At 34.6% G+C, this 19142-nt stretch overlaps 4 protein-coding genes across 4 annotated transcripts in view; 2 read left to right on the top strand and 2 right to left on the bottom strand.

Annotated features, from left to right (window-relative positions):
- Positions 1 to 3246, top strand: part of LOC106111738 (protein pigeon) — an 8111-nt gene extending 4865 nt beyond the window's left edge. The window contains exons 9-12 of the mRNA XM_013293882.1: positions 3 to 85; positions 1030 to 1244; positions 1641 to 1847; positions 2313 to 3246. Coding sequence (XP_013149336.1) covers positions 3 to 85; positions 1030 to 1244; positions 1641 to 1847; positions 2313 to 2497 — 690 coding nt within the window. The 3' untranslated portion in view covers positions 2498 to 3246. The remainder of the gene's footprint in view (positions 1 to 2; positions 86 to 1029; positions 1245 to 1640; positions 1848 to 2312) is intronic.
- A 36-nt stretch (positions 3247 to 3282) lies between these two features.
- On the bottom strand, positions 3283 to 4880 carry LOC106111892 (protein RTF2 homolog). The gene is made up of 4 exons (XM_013294087.1): positions 4711 to 4880; positions 4464 to 4643; positions 4143 to 4352; positions 3283 to 3855 (listed from the first exon to the last, which is right to left on the bottom strand). Exons 1-4 carry the CDS (start codon positions 4777 to 4779, stop codon positions 3346 to 3348), a joined length of 969 nt encoding a protein of 322 aa, XP_013149541.1. The 5' UTR covers positions 4780 to 4880; the 3' UTR covers positions 3283 to 3345.
- A 413-nt stretch (positions 4881 to 5293) lies between these two features.
- Positions 5294 to 6358, top strand: LOC106111894 (pre-rRNA-processing protein esf2-like). The gene is made up of 2 exons (XM_013294088.1): positions 5294 to 5615; positions 6000 to 6358. Exons 1-2 carry the CDS (start codon positions 5396 to 5398, stop codon positions 6338 to 6340), a joined length of 561 nt encoding a protein of 186 aa, XP_013149542.1. The 5' UTR covers positions 5294 to 5395; the 3' UTR covers positions 6341 to 6358.
- A 2697-nt stretch (positions 6359 to 9055) lies between these two features.
- On the bottom strand, positions 9056 to 10693 carry LOC106111784. Its single transcript, XM_013293933.1, has 3 exons — positions 10499 to 10693; positions 9680 to 9940; positions 9056 to 9295 (listed from the first exon to the last, which is right to left on the bottom strand). Exons 1-3 carry the CDS (start codon positions 10601 to 10603, stop codon positions 9179 to 9181), a joined length of 483 nt encoding a protein of 160 aa, XP_013149387.1. The 5' UTR covers positions 10604 to 10693; the 3' UTR covers positions 9056 to 9178.
- Between the last annotated feature and the right edge of the window lie 8449 nt (positions 10694 to 19142).

Here is a 19142-nt window from a genome sequence, read left to right as displayed (position 1 = left end):
AGCTGGAGGCGGCGCGCTCGCTGTGCCGCGCGGCGTCGCGCGCCTGCGCCCTGCCCTACTCACACCTGCGCGGCTTCTCCCTAGTGTACGACTCTCCCATTTGGATCCACCTCAACTTTTTATACGTTTGGTTTTGTATTTATAGCGGACTTGTAATTAAGAACAGTTATAAAGGGAATATTTTATTGATTTTTACATGAAAATAAAATTCTTATTATAGCTGGTCTTTTAAAAGTTTGTTTCTTTTTGATTGCAGTCGTTTATAGCTTGTTGTTGGGTCCGCTCAGCTTGTTTTGTTTTCGCCGCAGTACAAATTCATTTGATGTTTGGTTTGTTGGATGATTTTTCGTTTGTTTTAGGTTTTGTTTTCAATTTACCTTTGGGTTCACTTTGCTTGGATTCATCACTTAGCGTAGGTGATTTTTTGTTGGTTTTCGTGTAGTTTTTTTTGTATTCTTACCATCGAAAACTATTTGTGTCGCTTTAAATGTTTAAGGTAAGTGTAGCAAGTGTGTATTTTAAAAATGTTTTTGTAACTATTTAAACTGTTCATAAAATTTAAATTTTTAATTAACATTTAAATAAAGAATACTAAACACGTACATGTAACAATTACTAAAAGTTATAAATAATTAAATCATTTTCCAACTTATTCTAATAATGTAAAATCGACTTAACATCTAAATTACCCTTAACTAAGATATAGTATTCAAGTTGTGAAAAATACTTGAAAGCCTTTCATAAGCTTTTCTTTTAAGAACACTAAAACACTCCGCTCACATTTACTTTGTAAATTGTCCCTTCGAGAATAAATAAAGTCTTTATACCTTGTAGTTTCTAAAGACTAGGCGTATTTCCTTCTGCATTTCTTGACTACGTCCATGGACGTCAACTAAACTGTAGTAATTGGTTTCATACAGCATTAATTTTATCATTTTAGGTCACATTTTATATTCACTCATAAACCACCGTGAGGGACAGTTGAAAAAAAATCACTCAGGACCATAGTTTAGTGTTGTATGATGTTAGGGATGAGATGGACCCGACGCACGCGCTGGTGTCGTTCAGCGTGCTGGAGCAGTACTACCTGGCGGCGGAGGGCGCGGCCTTCCCGCTGCCCGCGGGCTTCAGCTCCTTCTTCACGTACCTGGGGCGCCGCGCGCTGCCGCACCACGCCTTCATGCAGCGCCTGCACCGCAACGTCTTTGAGCTGCAGATCGACGTCCTCAAAGCTATACTTACTGGTAAGTTTTTATGTTACAGTTATGAACTAATGACTACACTATGTGGTTTTTAGAGCTGTCGGTCACCTAGTTTGATTGTCGGTCACCTCAAATGCAAAGTATGGATGGATGTTTGCTACTACATATCTCCATGGTTTAATGGAGATCCCCATAAAATTTAACACAAATGTAGAGCATAGTCTGAGAGAACACATAGGCTGCTTATTCAATATCTTTATTGGATCAGCGCGGACAAAGTCGTGGAGAAAAGTAGTTTTTTATTAAAAAAATCTTTAGATATATAATGTTAAAGGGCTAGAATGCAAAAAAATCATGAGGTGTAAATGCGACAGGTACCTAAAAACGGGTTTAAAAGATGCTAGTTTTATTAGAGAATAAACATTAGCGGTCGTACAGGTAAGGAGGAGGAGGGCAAGCGCGGCGTGAACAACAAGCTGCGGCTGGTGCAGGTGGCGGGCGAGGCGCGCGGGCGGCGCGCGCTGGCCGCCTGGCAGCACTGCGCCGCGCTGCAGCTGCGCGCGCGCGACCACGCCGGCGCGCTGCTCAGCGGCGGGCACTGCGCCGCGCACGACCGCCTGCGCCACGCCGCGCTGCGCGACACCGGTACACACACACACACACTTACAGCTCACAGATTTACACATTCCTCTATCATTATCAACACCTACCACCACATGCCACCTACACTACACCTACCATGCATACCCGACGGGAGTCAAGAAGGTGCGTGCGGAGTCGAAACCGGCCAAACCGCACGCCCCTACCGGGATTCAGCCCAAATGACCCGAGGGTCGGTAGGCCCATGGGTGTTGATGGGCGGACACACCGCTATTCGTCTCCACTAAGGGGCTGGGAGCATACCAGCCCATCACCAACCATGGCTCTCGGGTTATAGGGGCCAAAACACGGGAGGCGCGGTTTTGCCAATTTCGGCTCAGCTCTAACAATTTCGGTTCCCTACAAGTTATTTCATCCATTTCTTTGTGTTGTAAGTCACTCTCCACGTAATGAGCATGACGACAGCATAACCTAAGTTGATATCATTTTTTAAAACTTACTGTTACCCAGGTGGTTTAGCAGCGCTACCGTCAGGCGAACGGCTGTCCCCGCTGGACACGTTCCTGGACCTGCTGACGGCGAAGGCCAGCCTCAACGAGCTGGACTTCAACCTTATCATAGAAGCCACCCTCGCCTCCGTACAGCAACAAACTGCTCAGAACTTGTACAAGTACCGAGCTTCACATCCTACATAACTAGGATACCCAGTTAACGTTAGTATCTATCGAGTATCTATAAGTAAATCATTAAAATATGTGGTAACAAAACTTAACTTTTTATAATAATAGTTGAAGTAGTTGCGAATAGAAATATTAGCGAAGTCAGGTTGAAGAAAATATGCCAAAATAGGTATTCCACAGAAAAAGTGTCCAGTTTGTATTTGTTGTTGACTTATTTATGAATTTTCTCTTTTTCATTGTACTAAAATAAGTTATTATAATTTATTCAAATACATTGTTATTTCTATTTACATTCCGATATGATCTCTTAGTGTTGTAAGTATTTACTTGCTTGTTATAGTTACAAATATCTAGTATATAAAGGCACAAAATTTTTACCAAGTCAAGTTTGTATAAATAAAATTTTTTACCGTAAGATTCACATCACAAATTGACATTTCAATATTAATGTAAACTTGATCATCAAAACTGATTTAATTTGACAGATGTTTTCCATTATAAGTTACCATTTGTTATTACAAGTACATATGGTATCTACTCTAGGTGTGGTTAAGCCCACAGTATTGAAAGCATAGGGTGCACCAACATTAACCAATGATACACCCCAAATGCGGGACACGGGGAAATAAAACCACTTAATGCTGATTTCAAAAAACAGTTTTTTATTTATCATGTATCACTTTATCTGACATATAAAAAAAATTATACCAATAGGAAAATTCCATTTAGATAATTTGTATTTGTACTAGTGCAATATTTATTCAAATAAAATAGACGCAAATAGAAAATATTGTTTTATTTATCCATTAAAATTATTAATAACATTAATTGAAATGCTTAAGAAAATTTATTGAAATAAAAAACTAATTATAAAATGGGTTGTAAGTAACCCAATGTGCCCTTTGTTGGTTTTGCTCAGTTTTATGCGATGTAAATATAGATTTGTACACTTCGGTGCTTTGAGGGTCTTTAGCTATGCTATAGTCCTTCTTGGTCTTTTTGTATGAGGGGTCATCAACAAGACCAGACGGTAATGCTCTCTTTGATGATCCAAAGTGACCTCTGGGTTGTTTGTTTGGATTGAATTTGGGCAGAGACAATGGTATTGTGTCCATTTCTTTTTTTAAAGCTTTACTACAGCCAGCTTCTTGTTGGTCTTTTTCATTTTTCACTTCTGTTTCAGGTAAGGATGATTCATTTAAACTTTCAGATGTGACAGTTTCTGGTTTGGCATCCTTATCAATTTTTTCAATTTTTATCTTTTTACCTTTTCTGTTTGCAATACGAACAGACATTTTTTCCTTTAACAGCTCTATATCCTCATCTGTACCATTTAGCACAACAACATCATTATCCGTGAATGGTTTTTGACACTGCAAACATAATGTTTAACAAATACATACTTTAAGACAAGTACTTAAATACATGTTTTTTTCTTTTCTATTACAACTTTTAGAGCAGGCACACATCTATGACTAAACTAACGCACAACTGTTGTCTGATTGTCAATTATTTCATAGCTAATTCAACTAATGACTAAAAATTTAGGGGCATCTCCATATAAGCTTATAGCAATTAAAGCAAGATTAAACATTTGTGTGATAGTTTAGTCAAAAGTTTGGACACACTCTAAGACTATTAAGTATAGATAATATCTCACCATGTGGCAAATACTTTGCTTAACTTCCTTCAATGCACGCTCAGCTAGCACACAGCCACAGCTCCACAGAAATATGAAGCGGAACTTGCCCGTCATCTCCAGACCACTGATGGGGCAGATAAAAGGTGCGCTGCCATCACCTACAGCACCCTCAGTGTGCTCTGCATTGGTGTATGCTGGGTTCTTTGTCAGGTTTAGGTCTCTAATATCCTAGAAGTTTGATTTATTTATTGTACAAAAATATTAAAGTGGAAAACACTATTTGACTAATGCTGCAGATTATCCTTAACTTTTTACTAAAACTAGTTACTTATTTCTTACCTTCATGTTTTTAATGTGAGCTATAGATTCTGGCTTCGTTTCTTTATCTAACAAGGACTCCAAAACGGAACTTTTGCTGTACAATCGACCTAAGCCACATGCAACTATAGGCTGTTGCAAAGGTTGCTGAGACAGGGCACAATTACGCCATTTGAAGGCACGTTCGGCGTCTTTATCTTTCTGAAATACAAATAAGTATTAAAACCTGTATAAAAGCACTTAAATGATTTAATACGAGTTTTCGTACCTGCTCTGGTTTCTTTTTCAAACGGACGAGCTCGTCCCGACGAGGTATGGTGCCACCATCACAACCCATTTTATCAGTTAATTATATTTTATAAACACAAGAATCTATATCAAGTAAATCAGCAAACAATTATACTTTCGTTGCACTCACAACCCATTAAACAAAACAATGACATTGACTCATTGACAACACTCTCCTGCCACTATGACACATGATGCAAAGATGGCGATCAGACTCAGACAATAAACAAATAGAGATATGCGCGGTTCACACTTGGCCGGTACAGTTAACTAGAACGCACAATCTAGACTGAATTTCAACTGAATAGCAACGCTGAATGGCACCAGTTAGTCCCTACAATCATTGACTGGCCGACGCAAGTGCCCGACTGTACTGGCGAAGTGTAAATCGGGCATAAAGTGAAGGCAGATCTAAAAACGATCAAGTATTTTAAAATATTGGGAGTAAAATTACAGCAGCTTTATATAGAACAGAGGCCAGGGTTTGTTTTTTAAATACTGATTTCTAACTGTTTATTTACATTTCATTTTGAAGACATACGTCACTTTCAGCTGTCACTTTCATGTGGCTAATATTTTTGGTTATGTGGAAAAATTTCATGTAGCTATATCTAGTATCTATAATCGTTATTTATTAATTCGGTATTGAAAGAATAGTATTGAAGATGCCCGATGCGGATACTGTTAGGGTCCCTGAAAATGGATCCGAATGCGAATCGGCAAGCGATGAAAATATCTCCAAAATAAACATCCTCCAGAAGAAGAAAAAGAAACGTGGAATCATTTACTTATCAACAATACCGCCATACATGAATGTTGCGAAAATAAGAGAAATTTTTAGTCAATACGGCGAGATTGGTAGGATATATCTTCAGCCGACAACAAGTAAGTAATAAGGTTACGATAAATTATTAAGTGCTGCATGACTAGTATATAAAAAAGAAATTACTAGCGTATCTTTTTTTTATTTCCATGTAAATGTCTAAAAGAAGAAACTCTCAAATTAAAAGAAAAAAGGTACCATTGTAAGTTATATATTTGACAAACAAAAAAAAAAATAGTAAATAAACACAAAAAAATTCTTAGATCTCTCTACTTTATTTCATCCATAGAAGAGTTGATTTAATCCTGAGTTTGTTCGACACTATTAGCATATAATTAATTGCTCACTATGCAACATAGTTTTAAAGTATTCCATGTACATTTATGTGCAATTTGTTCCTATTTTAACAATCTTGTAGTCTGATAATCTGTGATCTGTCTTTACAGAACCAGGTGAAAAACGTAAGCGTGTACCAAACCAATTCTCGGAAGGCTGGGTTGAGTTCCAAAAGAAAAAGATTGCTAAACAAGTTGCAGTTAATCTTAATAATGCTAAAATTGGTACAAGAAAGAAGTCACGGTATTACGACATGATATGGAATATAAAATATATACCCAGGTTCAAGTGGGTGCATCTTAGTGAAAGATTGGCATATGAGAAGGCCGCCATGAAACAAAGGCTCCGAGCTGAGATATCACAGGCTAAGAAAGAGGCACACTTCCTACAGAACAATGTTGAGAAGAGTAAGAAAATTAAACGTAAGAAAGCTATGGAAATTGCCGAATAAACATCATTGTTATAAAAATTATGATCTTATTATTTTATCACAATTCCATGGTTTTTTTTTATGTAATCAGGGATACTTTAGATCTAGTATGAGTGTGGAGGGGTAGGCTGGCAGAGGATGAGGTGGAAGTGTTAGGATAAATTAAGCTGTCAGAATGTTTATATTTATGGTTCAGAAAGTAGTTGTATTTTTCACAGTTTATTTTTCTTATAACAGGTTTTCTTACACTTATTGTTTAATAAATTGCACTAAAAACTATGGAACCAAACAAGTTGAGATTTGCTTTAACCAAATTTAACCCTTCCACTGATAATTTCCTCAACGCGCATCCTTTGCCTTGAGTTTAATGGATCTACAGACAGCTTTTGTATGTACCGTCGGGATGGAATCTTGTGTGACAATATGCCTTGAGAGAATTCCCGATGCACTCTTACGCCATCTAAGGCATTTGGTTGTAACCGTTCAAAACTGTGCAACTCCTGCATAAACTGCTTATGTTGTGCTACCTTAGCCCAATGATAGCGATGACGGCAAACAACCAGACTGAAAGGAAAAAGTGTAAAAAATAAACAGGCAAATGGCGTTTTACATAATATTAACTGACGAGTATTAATTTGTAAATTGTAGAAAAAATAAAGACATGTAAGTGTGGGGTAGGTGTCCAGGTCATTTTTAAATAATAGGAAATAATAAAATATATTTCCTTGAAACGAAACGTTTGCTTTTCATTTAATATCCTTCCTTGGTGTGCTACTCTTGATTAAATTAGACTTATTTCATTATATTGGTCACTTTCTGTGATACTTTTTTAATGTAAAATGTACTTACTATGCTAGAGACAATTTCGTGTAGCTGGGATATATGCTGACATCAGAACGTGCCAATTCAGGGAATCCTGGATATAAGGGAACTCTTCTTTTTTTCTCAGGGGGATTAACCGAATCAGTGTTTTTCATCATTTTTAGCTTTTAGGACTAAAACACTTGTATAAAGTAGTGGCAAAGGAATTTTAAATAATGTTTATCATTTCTGAATGTTTGTGAAGCATGTTGCCATGGTAACGAAAATATCAATTTCAGCGCATGACAATGACAGATTCACAATCTCAATTGTCAAAGTCATGTCGATTGCGAGAAGTGAAAAGATGTTTTGTTTTAGAATATCACTTTAATCTTTAATAATAAAATGCCTCCTAATAACAAACAATTAAGAGCTCAAATAGTAAAGTTACATAAGCAAGATGTAGGCATTCGTGAGATATCAAGGCGGTTAAGTGTGTCAAGAGAGACGGTGCGCCGTTGGATTCGGCGATACAAATCTGTAGGAACTCTTGTGGACCTGAGGCAAAATAATCATCGGCCGTCTATTATATCAGAAGAGGAACGTCGTATAATGCAGACGCAATACATTTTAAATGGCTATACACCAACATCACAGTTTGCGGAAATGTTTGACGTACACCCTAGGACAATAAGAAACTGCCTACGTAACATGGGTTTTCATCACCGTTGGCCTCCAAAAAATGTTGCTTTGACAAAGGATCAAAAAACCGCCAGACTCAACTTCGCTCGCCAATATTTACATTTTGACTGGTCGTCTACAGTATTTATTGATGAAATGACATTTTCAGGTACCCAATCAGGTAGATTACATTTATGGCAGTTTGATAGGACACGATTGACAGAAGACAATGTGATAACAGATGATTCTTGTGATCCAATCACTTCAAACATATTGGGTTGGATATGTTCGGCTGGTGTGGGCGAACTTGTGAACCTGACACCTGGAGCAACAGCACAAGAATATGTCAATTTACTTGAAGAAAGTGTTCTGCCTACATTACGAATTTATTTTCCACAGCAAGAGTTCCCTACAATTAATATTGTGCAACACAATACTATTCACAATGCTAAAACTGTACAAAATTGGTTTGAAAGTAATGGAACACATTTAAAACGTATTCCTTGGCCTGCAAAAAGTGCAGATTTGAACCCTATTGAGGACATTTGGGGTGCAATAGTGCAACGATGGAACAATCAGAAAGAAACCACTAAAGAAGCCCTTACTGATCATTGTCATAAAATCTGGGAAGATTTCCGTGGCACTGAGATCTGTCAGCAATTAATTGGATCTATGAAGAAGCGTTTATCAACTGTTATTGAAAATAATGGTGGATATGTATGCCTTCCAACTTGAACATTTATGTTAAGTAGAAAATATTTAGTTAAACTAACGTTAACTATCTCACTTTTGTAATGAGGTTAATAATTGTTTTCCCTTTTACTGAAGTATTATAGAAAAAGCTCTTTTATTATTATAGTTAATATATTAATTTTATTATTACAAAATAAGGAAAACTATATTAACAAATACAATTTGTTTGATTTTTACATGTAATTTGTAAAAATCTATCAGTATTATTATAAATCTGTTTTAACCTAAATATATAGTTAATTTTAGTATAACTCCTTGTCCTAAAATAATGGTGGGTTATTTAAAAGATGGAAGAGAAGGTCCATCCTATAAAATGAAAACTTTTGTTTTGCTAAAAGATGTTGATAGCAAACAAATTTTATTTTTTTAAATTGGACAGGTGCATCATCATTGCATTTTTACTTATCTGGAATACAAATATTTATTTAAAAAAATTACATTTGTGATAATCAAACTGAGTAATATCAAAAATGTTTTTTGGACTGCTAATAAGACAAACAATAAGATAAGATAACCAGTTTATTCATACAGCAATAATAATAATTATATCTACGTTAGCCTTTGTGAGGCTCGGCTGGATGCATGTTGTCTATTGTGATCCCCAATTATATACAATAGCGCCATCTAGGAGGTTGCAGACACCGCAGCAATTCTACTCTTACATACACAGTCATTGAATTGATTCACTATCACTGAACACACTAAAGACTTGTTGGGGTTGGAACTGTAGCATTCTAGAACCTGAAAGTATCAAACACATTAAATCAGAGGTTAAATCATTATTTAATAGTTAAGTGTATAAACAAAACATGTGGTAATATTACGAAAAATAAACTCCAGCACCGTTTCTTTAATTTGAGTTTGGGAATGGGAAAAATGTCAACATTATTTGTAAGATTTAATACATAGTTATTTTGAACTTGGTTTTGTTGTAAAGAGATGCTTCTTTAATTGATTTCATGCTAGTAAATTTTATTATTAGTGTCATGCTTGCTACACTTGCTCAGTTCAACTATTTAGTTAAAAAAAAACAGTTAAAACCCACATAACTGAATGTATGAAGGGGGCTATAGTTTCTCAGTGGCACTATCCTTGAGGTATGAGGAAGAACATAAAATTATTTACCTTTGCTTTTTCTTCCTGACATGGTGGTAATTTATTGGCAATTTTGTCCTCTTGCACTAGATTGAACAGCTCATTGGCTTCTTTTAATGTTTTTTGATATTCCAAATGCATCCCGCTATTTATTTTTTCGTGTGTCCTTTTTAGGTTTTCAATTCGCCTCGCCCAGTAAGCCTCTTCAGCAGCAAAGTCTTTCTGACGTTGCTGGGACTCGTAATTTGGTGGCGGTATGTATTGAGGAGGTGGTTGAGGTTGTTCAGCTTGCTGGAAAATACAAATAGTATGTTTACTTCATGTAACAAGCCTGTTTTATGTACTATAAACAAAACCAATCATCGTTAAATTAAATGTTAAGTGCACCATATATTTCTAAATTGTTTTATTCTGTAAATCTGGAAAGAAGCTAAATGTTGTTTGATTACTAATTATTTAATTACTGTAAAATTGGATATTAATTTACACACTGTAGATCTATGTTCTTACATGGCTCTTTAATTATTTTCTAAATTTTCTATTTTTCTATTTTAGATACGAATAACACCAGAGTTTTGTTAAAAACGAGTAATCAGAGCAACTGAAAATAATGCCTTATCATGAGGTCATAGCAAATTATGAAAATTACATTGAGCATTAAAAATACAGAACTAAAGAGTTTCTAACCTATAAGTATTTGAGTCGTATTAAATGTTAAATAACATGTAAATGAAGTTAAAGTATTATAGCTGGGTTGTTTATGTACGAACTTTATTTGAAGAAAACTTAATATTTTGATTGAGCGCTTCGTGACATTGATAAAATTATGTAATGTAGAAACATAATTACTTTAGTAGCCAGCCGCTCTTGTATACGGTCTATTGCTTCCTGAGAAACTTGTATAGCATTTTCGTTATCAACACTTATTTTTCGAGTACTCTGGGAGCCTCCCATCTTAAGTAAAATCTATATTTTTCAAATAACTTCATCGGCAAACGCCGTCAAAAAGACATTTTTGACAGATCACGCACTGTTCGAACACGACAAAAAAATACGTACGCTTGTCTATGACTTTAACCACAGATACACAAAATGTTTTTTATTTTATAGACGAATGTTATTTTTTAATTACATTAGTTATTAAATTATTTTGGGTGCGTTAACTTTGCGCACACTTCAAGGCTAATTTAAAGGTACAAAAAAATTAAGTACATTAGTATTAAGAATGGAGAAATGTTAACAAAGAAAAAATCCTTCATGGACATGAAACTAGATGGCGATAATAGTAGCTATTTCAATGAGCTTAAATAATGTGCGATATTATTTTTCCGTGATATTCGCAGTAACCTTTGATAGACCAAGATGTGGTCGATCTCCAATCTCTTTTAAAAATTGACTGGCATTATTCGATTGTTGTCATTGAGACGCAGATTGTGGATAAATCTCGTGATCGAATCGATCTTGGATTGCATCGATCGGGACATCGATCATTCGTTATTGAGAGCGGCTGTAAGTGCAGTTGCTATTAAGGTCGAAAAGTCGCTTCATTTTATTCTATTAGTTGAAATAAATTATGGTTACCGAAACATTTCCTATTTTCAAGTTGATCTTCAGTATAGTCAATAATGGTCACATCAAAAAAATATATTTTTGAACCGTTCGAAAAAATAAATATCAAAATGGTTTCGTAGCGACGTCTGTTTATTGTCGTAGTTTAAATATTGTAAGGAAAATTTTAATCCAAAAAGCCACAAAGTCTAAAAAACTCATCATCATTAGTGGGAACATTTTTAATTTTAAAAAGACTGGTACTACAGGAGGTATGTAAATTGACATCATATATTTTACTTCCACGAGGATGATTTGAGGTTATTCCGATTTTCTCATCCCTACAAGAATTATCATATGTATTTTACCAATTTAGAGAACCGACACAAGAAGGTGGTTGCCATAAACGAGACCATGCAAGATACCGATATCATATGAGAAAATTTTATGTATTTAATTTAACGTTATAAGAATTTTTATAACCTAAAAAACTTTACGATTTGATTATTTTTTGGCATATCGAACTCTTTATTCGTTCGCGGAACGTTTGCGATGAGGTGTCCTGAGCGATGCGGGGTATGGGGTGCGGCGATCGAGGGGAGGGGGTGCCGGGTACAAAAAGTGACCACAATGGGGTTTAGCATAACCGGTCAGGCCGGTCGCAGCCTCCGCCGCTATCATCCCGCGCCCGACGTACTTTCTTCTGTCTGATCGGAACGCGATCCGGCTCGCCACTTACAGAACATTTTATTCAGTCGATTTGAAAATTTTAAAATGGAATGTGGCCTCAAAAAGCAATATTTATAAGCCACATACTAGTAACCAAATACTCTTAAACACTTTAAATAGTTACTTAAGCCCTTTAGTGTAGATTATTGGTACTTTATCTGAACCTAGGAACTTAGGTGAGCAATTAACAATTCAAGATATGAAGACGTCATATTATAATTTTTTACTTTGTAAAAATATTGTACATTTTCATGTATTCAATATTGTTTATTTATTTAATTTTAAGTTAAATAAATACAAGGAAATGAAAATGTTAAATATGTTTTGAAAAGTAGTGCGTGCCGGATCGCGCTCTACTCACCCATAGGACGAGCCCATTGCTCCTCGTGGGGCGATGTCGATACTATCAGTTGCAGGCCACTACAACTGAGGCATTACACGCATGCTACATTAAACCTTATCATGTGAGTCATAAGGAACAAAATTGTATAACCCTAACAATAAAACTTTCGACTGGACCACAAATTGTCCAACAAACTTTTAAAAATAATTATTCATACGTTAAATACAGTCTGCGGTTTTAAATACTTGGGTGATACGTAATTTGTCTTGCACTTCATACTGATGGTATTTTTTCGTTTACTTTTGTTTTATTGGTCTCATTTATGTGTGTGCGTGTGTCTCATATATTATGTGACGTCACTAATATTCGAAGTGTTTGGTTTCAGTAAACACAGGCACGGTGGTCTGTGTCTATGGCCATCGGTTAACAAGCTTCCTCTTTTTACATTAAACAGTACTATGAAAAGAAAGATATAATTTGTAAGTTGATCAAAACTAGCTGAATATCTAGGAGATACGAAGAGATCTTAAATTTCAGACAAAGTTATTTAAATATATATTAAAAGCTAATTATTCGCCGTATATTTTTCTTTTATTATATGCTTTTGAAAGTAGTAAAGATTTCATCTATACTAATGTATTGAAGAGGAAAAATTTGTATTTTTAAATTAATGTATGTATTGAATTAACCTAAAAACTACTGGGCCGATTACCAAAAATGATACTGATTGAGTAACAAAGGCTGAATTTTTTTGCTTAAAATTTCACGTGTACGAAGTCGTGAGCTTCAGTTAGTAAACTATAGATTTCGTTTAAAACATTTTCATCCAGAGCTATTCAGTCTTTTTGTCATCTAATTATTAGGATATAAATATTAACATATTATTCATTAGGTTTAAAGAGTTTGTCTAAAAAATAGTAGATATATTTAGTATCTCACGTGAGAGCTCATCCCGTCGTTTGCCAGAATGTGGGGGAATGGAGCGCGATAACCGCAAACTGCGCCAAACCTAATTCCGCCGCTACAATTGGAAATCAAATTACAATTCAGAATTCACTCGCGGCTCGGCTCAATCGTGTTAGCTCAGTAACGTAGATGTCAACATCGTTAGCTCACGGTATGTGAATAATCATACCTATAAAAAATGTAAAAGTTTTGATGGATGGATGGATATTTGTAAGAGTTTGTAGCCGAAACTGCTAAACGGATCCTGATGAAATTTGGCATAGACGTAGAGGATAGTCTGGAAGAACACATAGGCTACCCGCTTTCATTTTATTTAATTCCACGCGGACGGAGTCGCAGGCGAAACCTAGTGAATTGTATTTTTTAACGAGATTGAAACGATACTAGATAGTCTGACGATTTATATAAAAACAAAATACACTAAAAACAAAACAAAATGCACTAAAAACAAAACAAAATACACCAAAAACAAAATATTCTCAAAAAAACAGTACACTAAAAAGTAACGAAATAATTTCTTGAAAATAGTAAACCTACCTTATTGTAACTGTTATGTCTATATTGTACAATTATTTTTACTTTGATGTCGGTGTCAGCCAAGGTATCCAGAGATATTTCTACGTAAGGGTTTCCACATTTTTACCATAACAATTGACAATTGAAAGTATAGTAACAATTAAGTAATGAATCTACATTGACTGACACCGACTTCAAAGTAAAAATAATTGTACAATATAGACATAACAGTTACAATAAGGTAGGTTTACTATTTTCAAGAAATTATTTCGTTACTTTTTAGTGTACTGTTTTTTTGAGAATATTTTGTTTTTGGTGTATTTTGTTTTGTTTTTAGTGCATTTTGTTTTGTTTTTAGTGTATTTTGTTTGGAAGTCGGTTTTGTTTTTTTATTAAAAAGTTTATTTATTTCTTGATTTTTAGTGAATCTAAACATTGCAGTATGATAATCACTAGCTTTCAAACAAAGAATGAGTTATCTAAATCGATTGTATAAGAAATTAAGTAAAGATCTAATACATCGTTGCGATCATTCACTCATAATTCTGTACAGCCGCGCGCCGCTGTTGCCCGTGTGTTTTAATATTTTGATAACTTCTAGAATCTTTGTCAGAATTACATACTGTAAAAGGCAATTATGATCTACATTTAATACTCTATCGTGAAAACATATTTATTTGGATAAGGATTCATACGAAATGAGAATAAAAGCGTTTTAAGGAAGTCGATTGCATTTATTTGACGGTTTTCGCGAAACAAACGGTTATTGTGCGACAACCTTAAGAGATAGATATATGCTATCGCGGACTTTTATATAGCTTATTAAATGAGCTACAATTCTTTCATACATCATTTTTATGTAGATCTTATAGTTTAGGCTGCGTAAGCCAAGAAAGCAAACTTTGTTACAAGTTGGTATTTTTTTCTGCGACTCGTAATTTGTAATTTATGATATCTCCTAAACTATTGATCGGAATTATATAGTTCCAAGGGCATTTATAATCTACATTAAATTCTCTTGATGATAGACACATTTATTTGGATAAGGATTCATACCGAACACGAGTAATAGCGTTGAAAGTTGGGTGTAGATTTCGAGCGATATTTTGATGAAAAAAGTGGTTATTGTGCGACAACCTTAATAGATAGATATATGCTATTGCGGACTTTTATTTAGCAAATTTAATGGGCTACAATTCTACCATACATCATTTTTATGTAAGTCTTATAGTTTAGGCTACGTAAGCAAAGAAAGCAAAAATGACCCGAAATTTCGTCGCGCGATTTTGAGCTAAACTATTTAACTACGTCGTAGTCTTAGACTCCAAAAATTAAACAAAAAAATGGGACCCACCTGCAAGCATTACCTTTCGGATAAAAAAAGAATTATCCAAATCGGTCTACTAGCTGCGGAGTTATGCCGTAACACACATAAAAAAAAAAATAAAAAAAAAAAAATATACCGACGAATTGAATACCTCCTTCTTTTGGGAAGTCGGTCAAAAATTGGCAGATGGTCTATTCAAGGTATAAAAAGCTATAAACTAAAGAATAATAATTATAAAAATGCCTTGCTTGGTAAGGAATCTGGAAAATGTCGTGTAAAATTATTTAAAAAAAATGTATTCACCATCGTTGATTATACGACAGGTGTGTAATATTGAATTCAATCCTTTTGTCTGTTTTAAAGTTAATAATAATTATGGAATTTTTCGGACGTCATTATGGTCGGTTGAAATCGAATAACAATCGATTTCCTACCTGCTCGCCCCGGTTTTGTCAGTGGACTCATCTTCTCACCCTTGCATCAAAAAGAAGACATTAAAAAATATTTTCAAACCTGACCCTGCTTAGCGATTATAAACCTTAACATCATCATATTAAGAATTAAGATAGAATATCAAGAAGGCATTATTTTATTTTATTTAAAAAAAGTAACCAGTCATCGAAATCATCTCGAGGTCCGCTTTTATGTACAGGTGCTCGAGTGAAAAAAGCGACGAAAAAATCGTATCCCGGCAATTAATATAAAAATAAGTCTAAGTGTGTACAGGGTGAGCGTAAATGCTGCCATAAAGAACGTAACGTATTTTATAGCAGTGGTACTCAAACTTTCAGATCAAACGACGATTTACTACAGTACTGCCAATCATAGGAAAAAACTGTCAACAGAATATCAATTGAATAACAATATTTTGATTTGTTAAATGTAAAAAACCCGTTTTTAGGACAATTAATGCCGCTTTAAAGCACTTAAACTACTATTTTTCTTAAAATTAATTATTTTTGAATATCAATGAACCTTATTTTACAACATTTTAAGTAGCTGTTGCTAGCGACTTCGACCTCCTGGAATTAAAAAATAAAAAACACCTATATTACTCATTGATAACGTAGTTTTTTAATGGTGAAGGTTTTGAAACCGGCCAAGTAGTTTTTGCCTTATTTCAATACATACAAAAATACAAATCTTTCCTTTTTATAATAGTGTAGATGTAGATAAGGACTCGAAGTTTGAGCTTCGCTGTTTTTGTAATTTACAACTCGAGCTGCGTAGCGCAATTTATAGCAAGAAGGAGACGTCTCTATGCCGATGTCCATTAATCACTAGACGTAATGCTTCTGTATGGACCTGCTGAGAACTGGATAAAACTGGATCATCTGAATACAAAGGCTTTCCATGCTAATGAAGTTAGTCCTCTCCATAAGGAGAGATAATCAACTAGCTCTTAAACGCTCAAACGACGTATTAGATGAAATTGGATATGTATTGAAAGCATGTTTTTTTTTAATATCATAAGGTGGCGCATTCGCAGAAATAGCGAAGCGATTGCTGCCCATAGACATCCGTAAAATGCGTTGTTTAATTGACGTAGAAGTACACAGAAGTTAGCAGTATTTTGTTCTGCTTATGTGTAAAGTATATTCGTGCTAAAAAGTTAAACGAGATTGTTCACTTTATCAATATGTCATGAGCTCTTATAAATCATGTTCTACATGAGTGTACACGTGTTTGTTTTATACCAAATTCAAACAGACAGCAAACGTACGCGGTCAAATCAAATGTTTGTCGTTTTTATTGATAGAACGGTTTGGACTTTACCTGTGTTGGAAGTAGTGTGAAAATCAGGCTAGTAAATTACCAGTTTATTTGATAACAAGAACATTTAACAGTTATTCTTTGTCATTGCTGTTTTCCAGAATAGTAGGTTATCAGCCACAATTCGCAAGCCGTCATTCCACGCTGATTACTAGTGCTATTTATTGTCCCTATAATATTAGTATTAACAAGATTTAATATAATTTAAATTGTAATCGCACTGTAGTAATAATTATTACTGCAGTACGACTATAAAATAATGTTACGATGTTAGGTTAGTCAGATCGCACAAAATATATCAAATCGATAATACCTTTCCTTATTTGCTTTATAATGTGCACAAGGTTCGCAATAAACATGAATTTATACACATTCTCTATACGGAGCGATAATTTAAGGTTGTTGAGACTTTATGCGAATGACTGCGCATAATAAAGTTTGAAAAAACTTTAAAAATAACCAATAAAACAGGGGAATTCGGCTTCCATTCCACATTTTGTTTGGGACGTTCGTAAGTCATGAATTCCGAAAAGAAAAGATATAAAATAAGGCGATAAACACATTTACAGCAAATATGCTGAGATTTTATGTCCACGAGGCGGGGCCGCGCGAATGTTTCAAATACTGCATAAATATCGTATCATTTACGGTCTCGGTTTATACGTAGATACAGAAACCAATTCGGGTATAAAATTATTCCAATTTATACGTTTTTCCTGTTCTTTTATTTACCGGTAAAATTAAAGTTTACATTTTCATCGATTAAAATACCGCATGTTCAAGTTCTATAACATACATTGTATGAAAAAGATTCTTTTACATTTTTTTACTTGACATACAATGTCAGATGTTGTTAAAGCAGGACCAGTAATAATATGTTAAAATTAGTGTTTGTCACATGATACATGAAGCGTATTGGAAATAAAAGATTGCGTGCCATAAATGCTTAACCGGATATATTGGTACTTAAATCTTTACTAATGAAGTAGTAGCTTTCTTTTGCTTTAGCGCATATGCGTGTGTGTGTAAAAGAGACAGAGAGAGAGAGAGAGTGAGAGAAGATGAAACTTTGTAATTTCTAGATACATGTATCTCGCATAGATTTTAAGGGCGCAGTTCTATTAGTTATTAAGTCGGTTGTTATATTGCATGCGTGGTGCGAGAGATTTCCTATTCACGGAATAGCTAGCGCACCCTTGCGACAACCGTATCAGTCGATAGCGCCCGCATGCGTTGAGCGTTAGCCATTTTTTCTTACCGCATTAAATTCGTCCACAATCAACGTTCGAGACGACGCGTGCGTTACGTCGACTGATCATTTCCGTTAATCGTAGACCGAGTTATCGCCTAATGAAACTGCACCCTAATATTTGACATGACTGGAGGTTGCAATTAACAGAGGAAGGTGTCCAAGGATTGTTTTATGATAATGAATATTCGAATTATTCATATCATTATATGAGTTCGTTGAAGTACACATAAACGTGATACTCGAACGTTGTTATTGCTCAAGTTGTGTTTTAATAAAGGCAATAACAGTAACTTGAGATGGCCGCGAGCGAGATTCGCTTTCTCAAGTTGTAAATCTCACTGGAATTAGCCTTTTATGGCGAACCAAAGTTTTATTAAGGCGCCAACACACTGCAGTATTGTCAAGTCTTTATCTTTTTAGAGCTAATATTTTTGTACCTTAGGGTTGCCAGATATTATTTAATTTATTTTAAAGCTATTTTTTTTGTAGTGAAATATAATATTAAAAAACAGTGAAATGAAAAGATTGGTGATTTGATATACATTTAAATTTTAATGTAAATTGTCAGTTATTAGTAACATAAGATATAATTGCGATATTACATATATTACATTCTCTTAACTTGTACTCGCTTGGGATTTAATATTTAATAAGTAATAAAACAAGTAGAAATAAAAACGAGTGTTATACTAATTACTTTTAATAATAACATAATTTGTTATTTCACTATTTTTTTACACGTTTTTATGTCCGTTAATAATATCCTGTATTCTTTGCAAAGGCCATTTATTACGTTCAGAAATTTATTTTATATTTTATTTTGTGTAAACAGAATTTAATACACATTTTACTAGCCAATTTACAGCGTAATCCTGTTTCTAAAATATACAATACCGGTGGTGATGATTCTATCGGGTAACGCATTTAAAAACCTAAGGAATCCTAAATAAAACAAGAATATAAAATCATGTAATGATTGATTCATATTAGCAATTATTTCAATATTTAATCGAGATTGGACATTTTATTAAATTAGTAA

This window comes from Papilio polytes, unplaced genomic scaffold (assembly GCF_000836215.1).
Source record: "Papilio polytes unplaced genomic scaffold, Ppol_1.0 DF824146.1, whole genome shotgun sequence".
Taxonomy (NCBI): Eukaryota; Metazoa; Arthropoda; class Insecta; order Lepidoptera; family Papilionidae; genus Papilio; species Papilio polytes.
Note: the sequence above shows the minus strand (reverse complement) of the source record. Positions and strands in the feature narration are given on the sequence as shown.

Excerpts from the sequence above, each read along its gene's own strand:
- LOC106111784 (XM_013293933.1), bottom strand. The coding sequence starts at position 10,603 with ATGGGAGGCTCCCAGAGTACTCGAAAAATAAGTGTTGATAACGAAAAT. Across the intron at positions 9,941-10,498 it reads AAGAGCGGCTGGCTACTAAA|CAAGCTGAACAACCTCAACC; the intron begins GTAATTATGTTT and ends TGTATTTTCCAG. Across the intron at positions 9,296-9,679 it reads GTCAGGAAGAAAAAGCAAAG|GTTCTAGAATGCTACAGTTC; the intron begins GTAAATAATTTT and ends TGATACTTTCAG.
- LOC106111892 (XM_013294087.1), bottom strand. The coding sequence starts at position 4,779 with ATGGGTTGTGATGGTGGCACCATACCTCGTCGGGACGAGCTCGTCCGT. Across the intron at positions 4,353-4,463 it reads CTCACATTAAAAACATGAAG|GATATTAGAGACCTAAACCT; the intron begins GTAAGAAATAAG and ends TCAAACTTCTAG. Across the intron at positions 3,856-4,142 it reads AGCAAAGTATTTGCCACATG|TGTCAAAAACCATTCACGGA; the intron begins GTGAGATATTAT and ends TTATGTTTGCAG.
- LOC106111894 (XM_013294088.1), top strand. The coding sequence starts at position 5,396 with ATGCCCGATGCGGATACTGTTAGGGTCCCTGAAAATGGATCCGAATGC. Across the intron at positions 5,616-5,999 it reads ATATCTTCAGCCGACAACAA|AACCAGGTGAAAAACGTAAG; the intron begins GTAAGTAATAAG and ends CTGTCTTTACAG.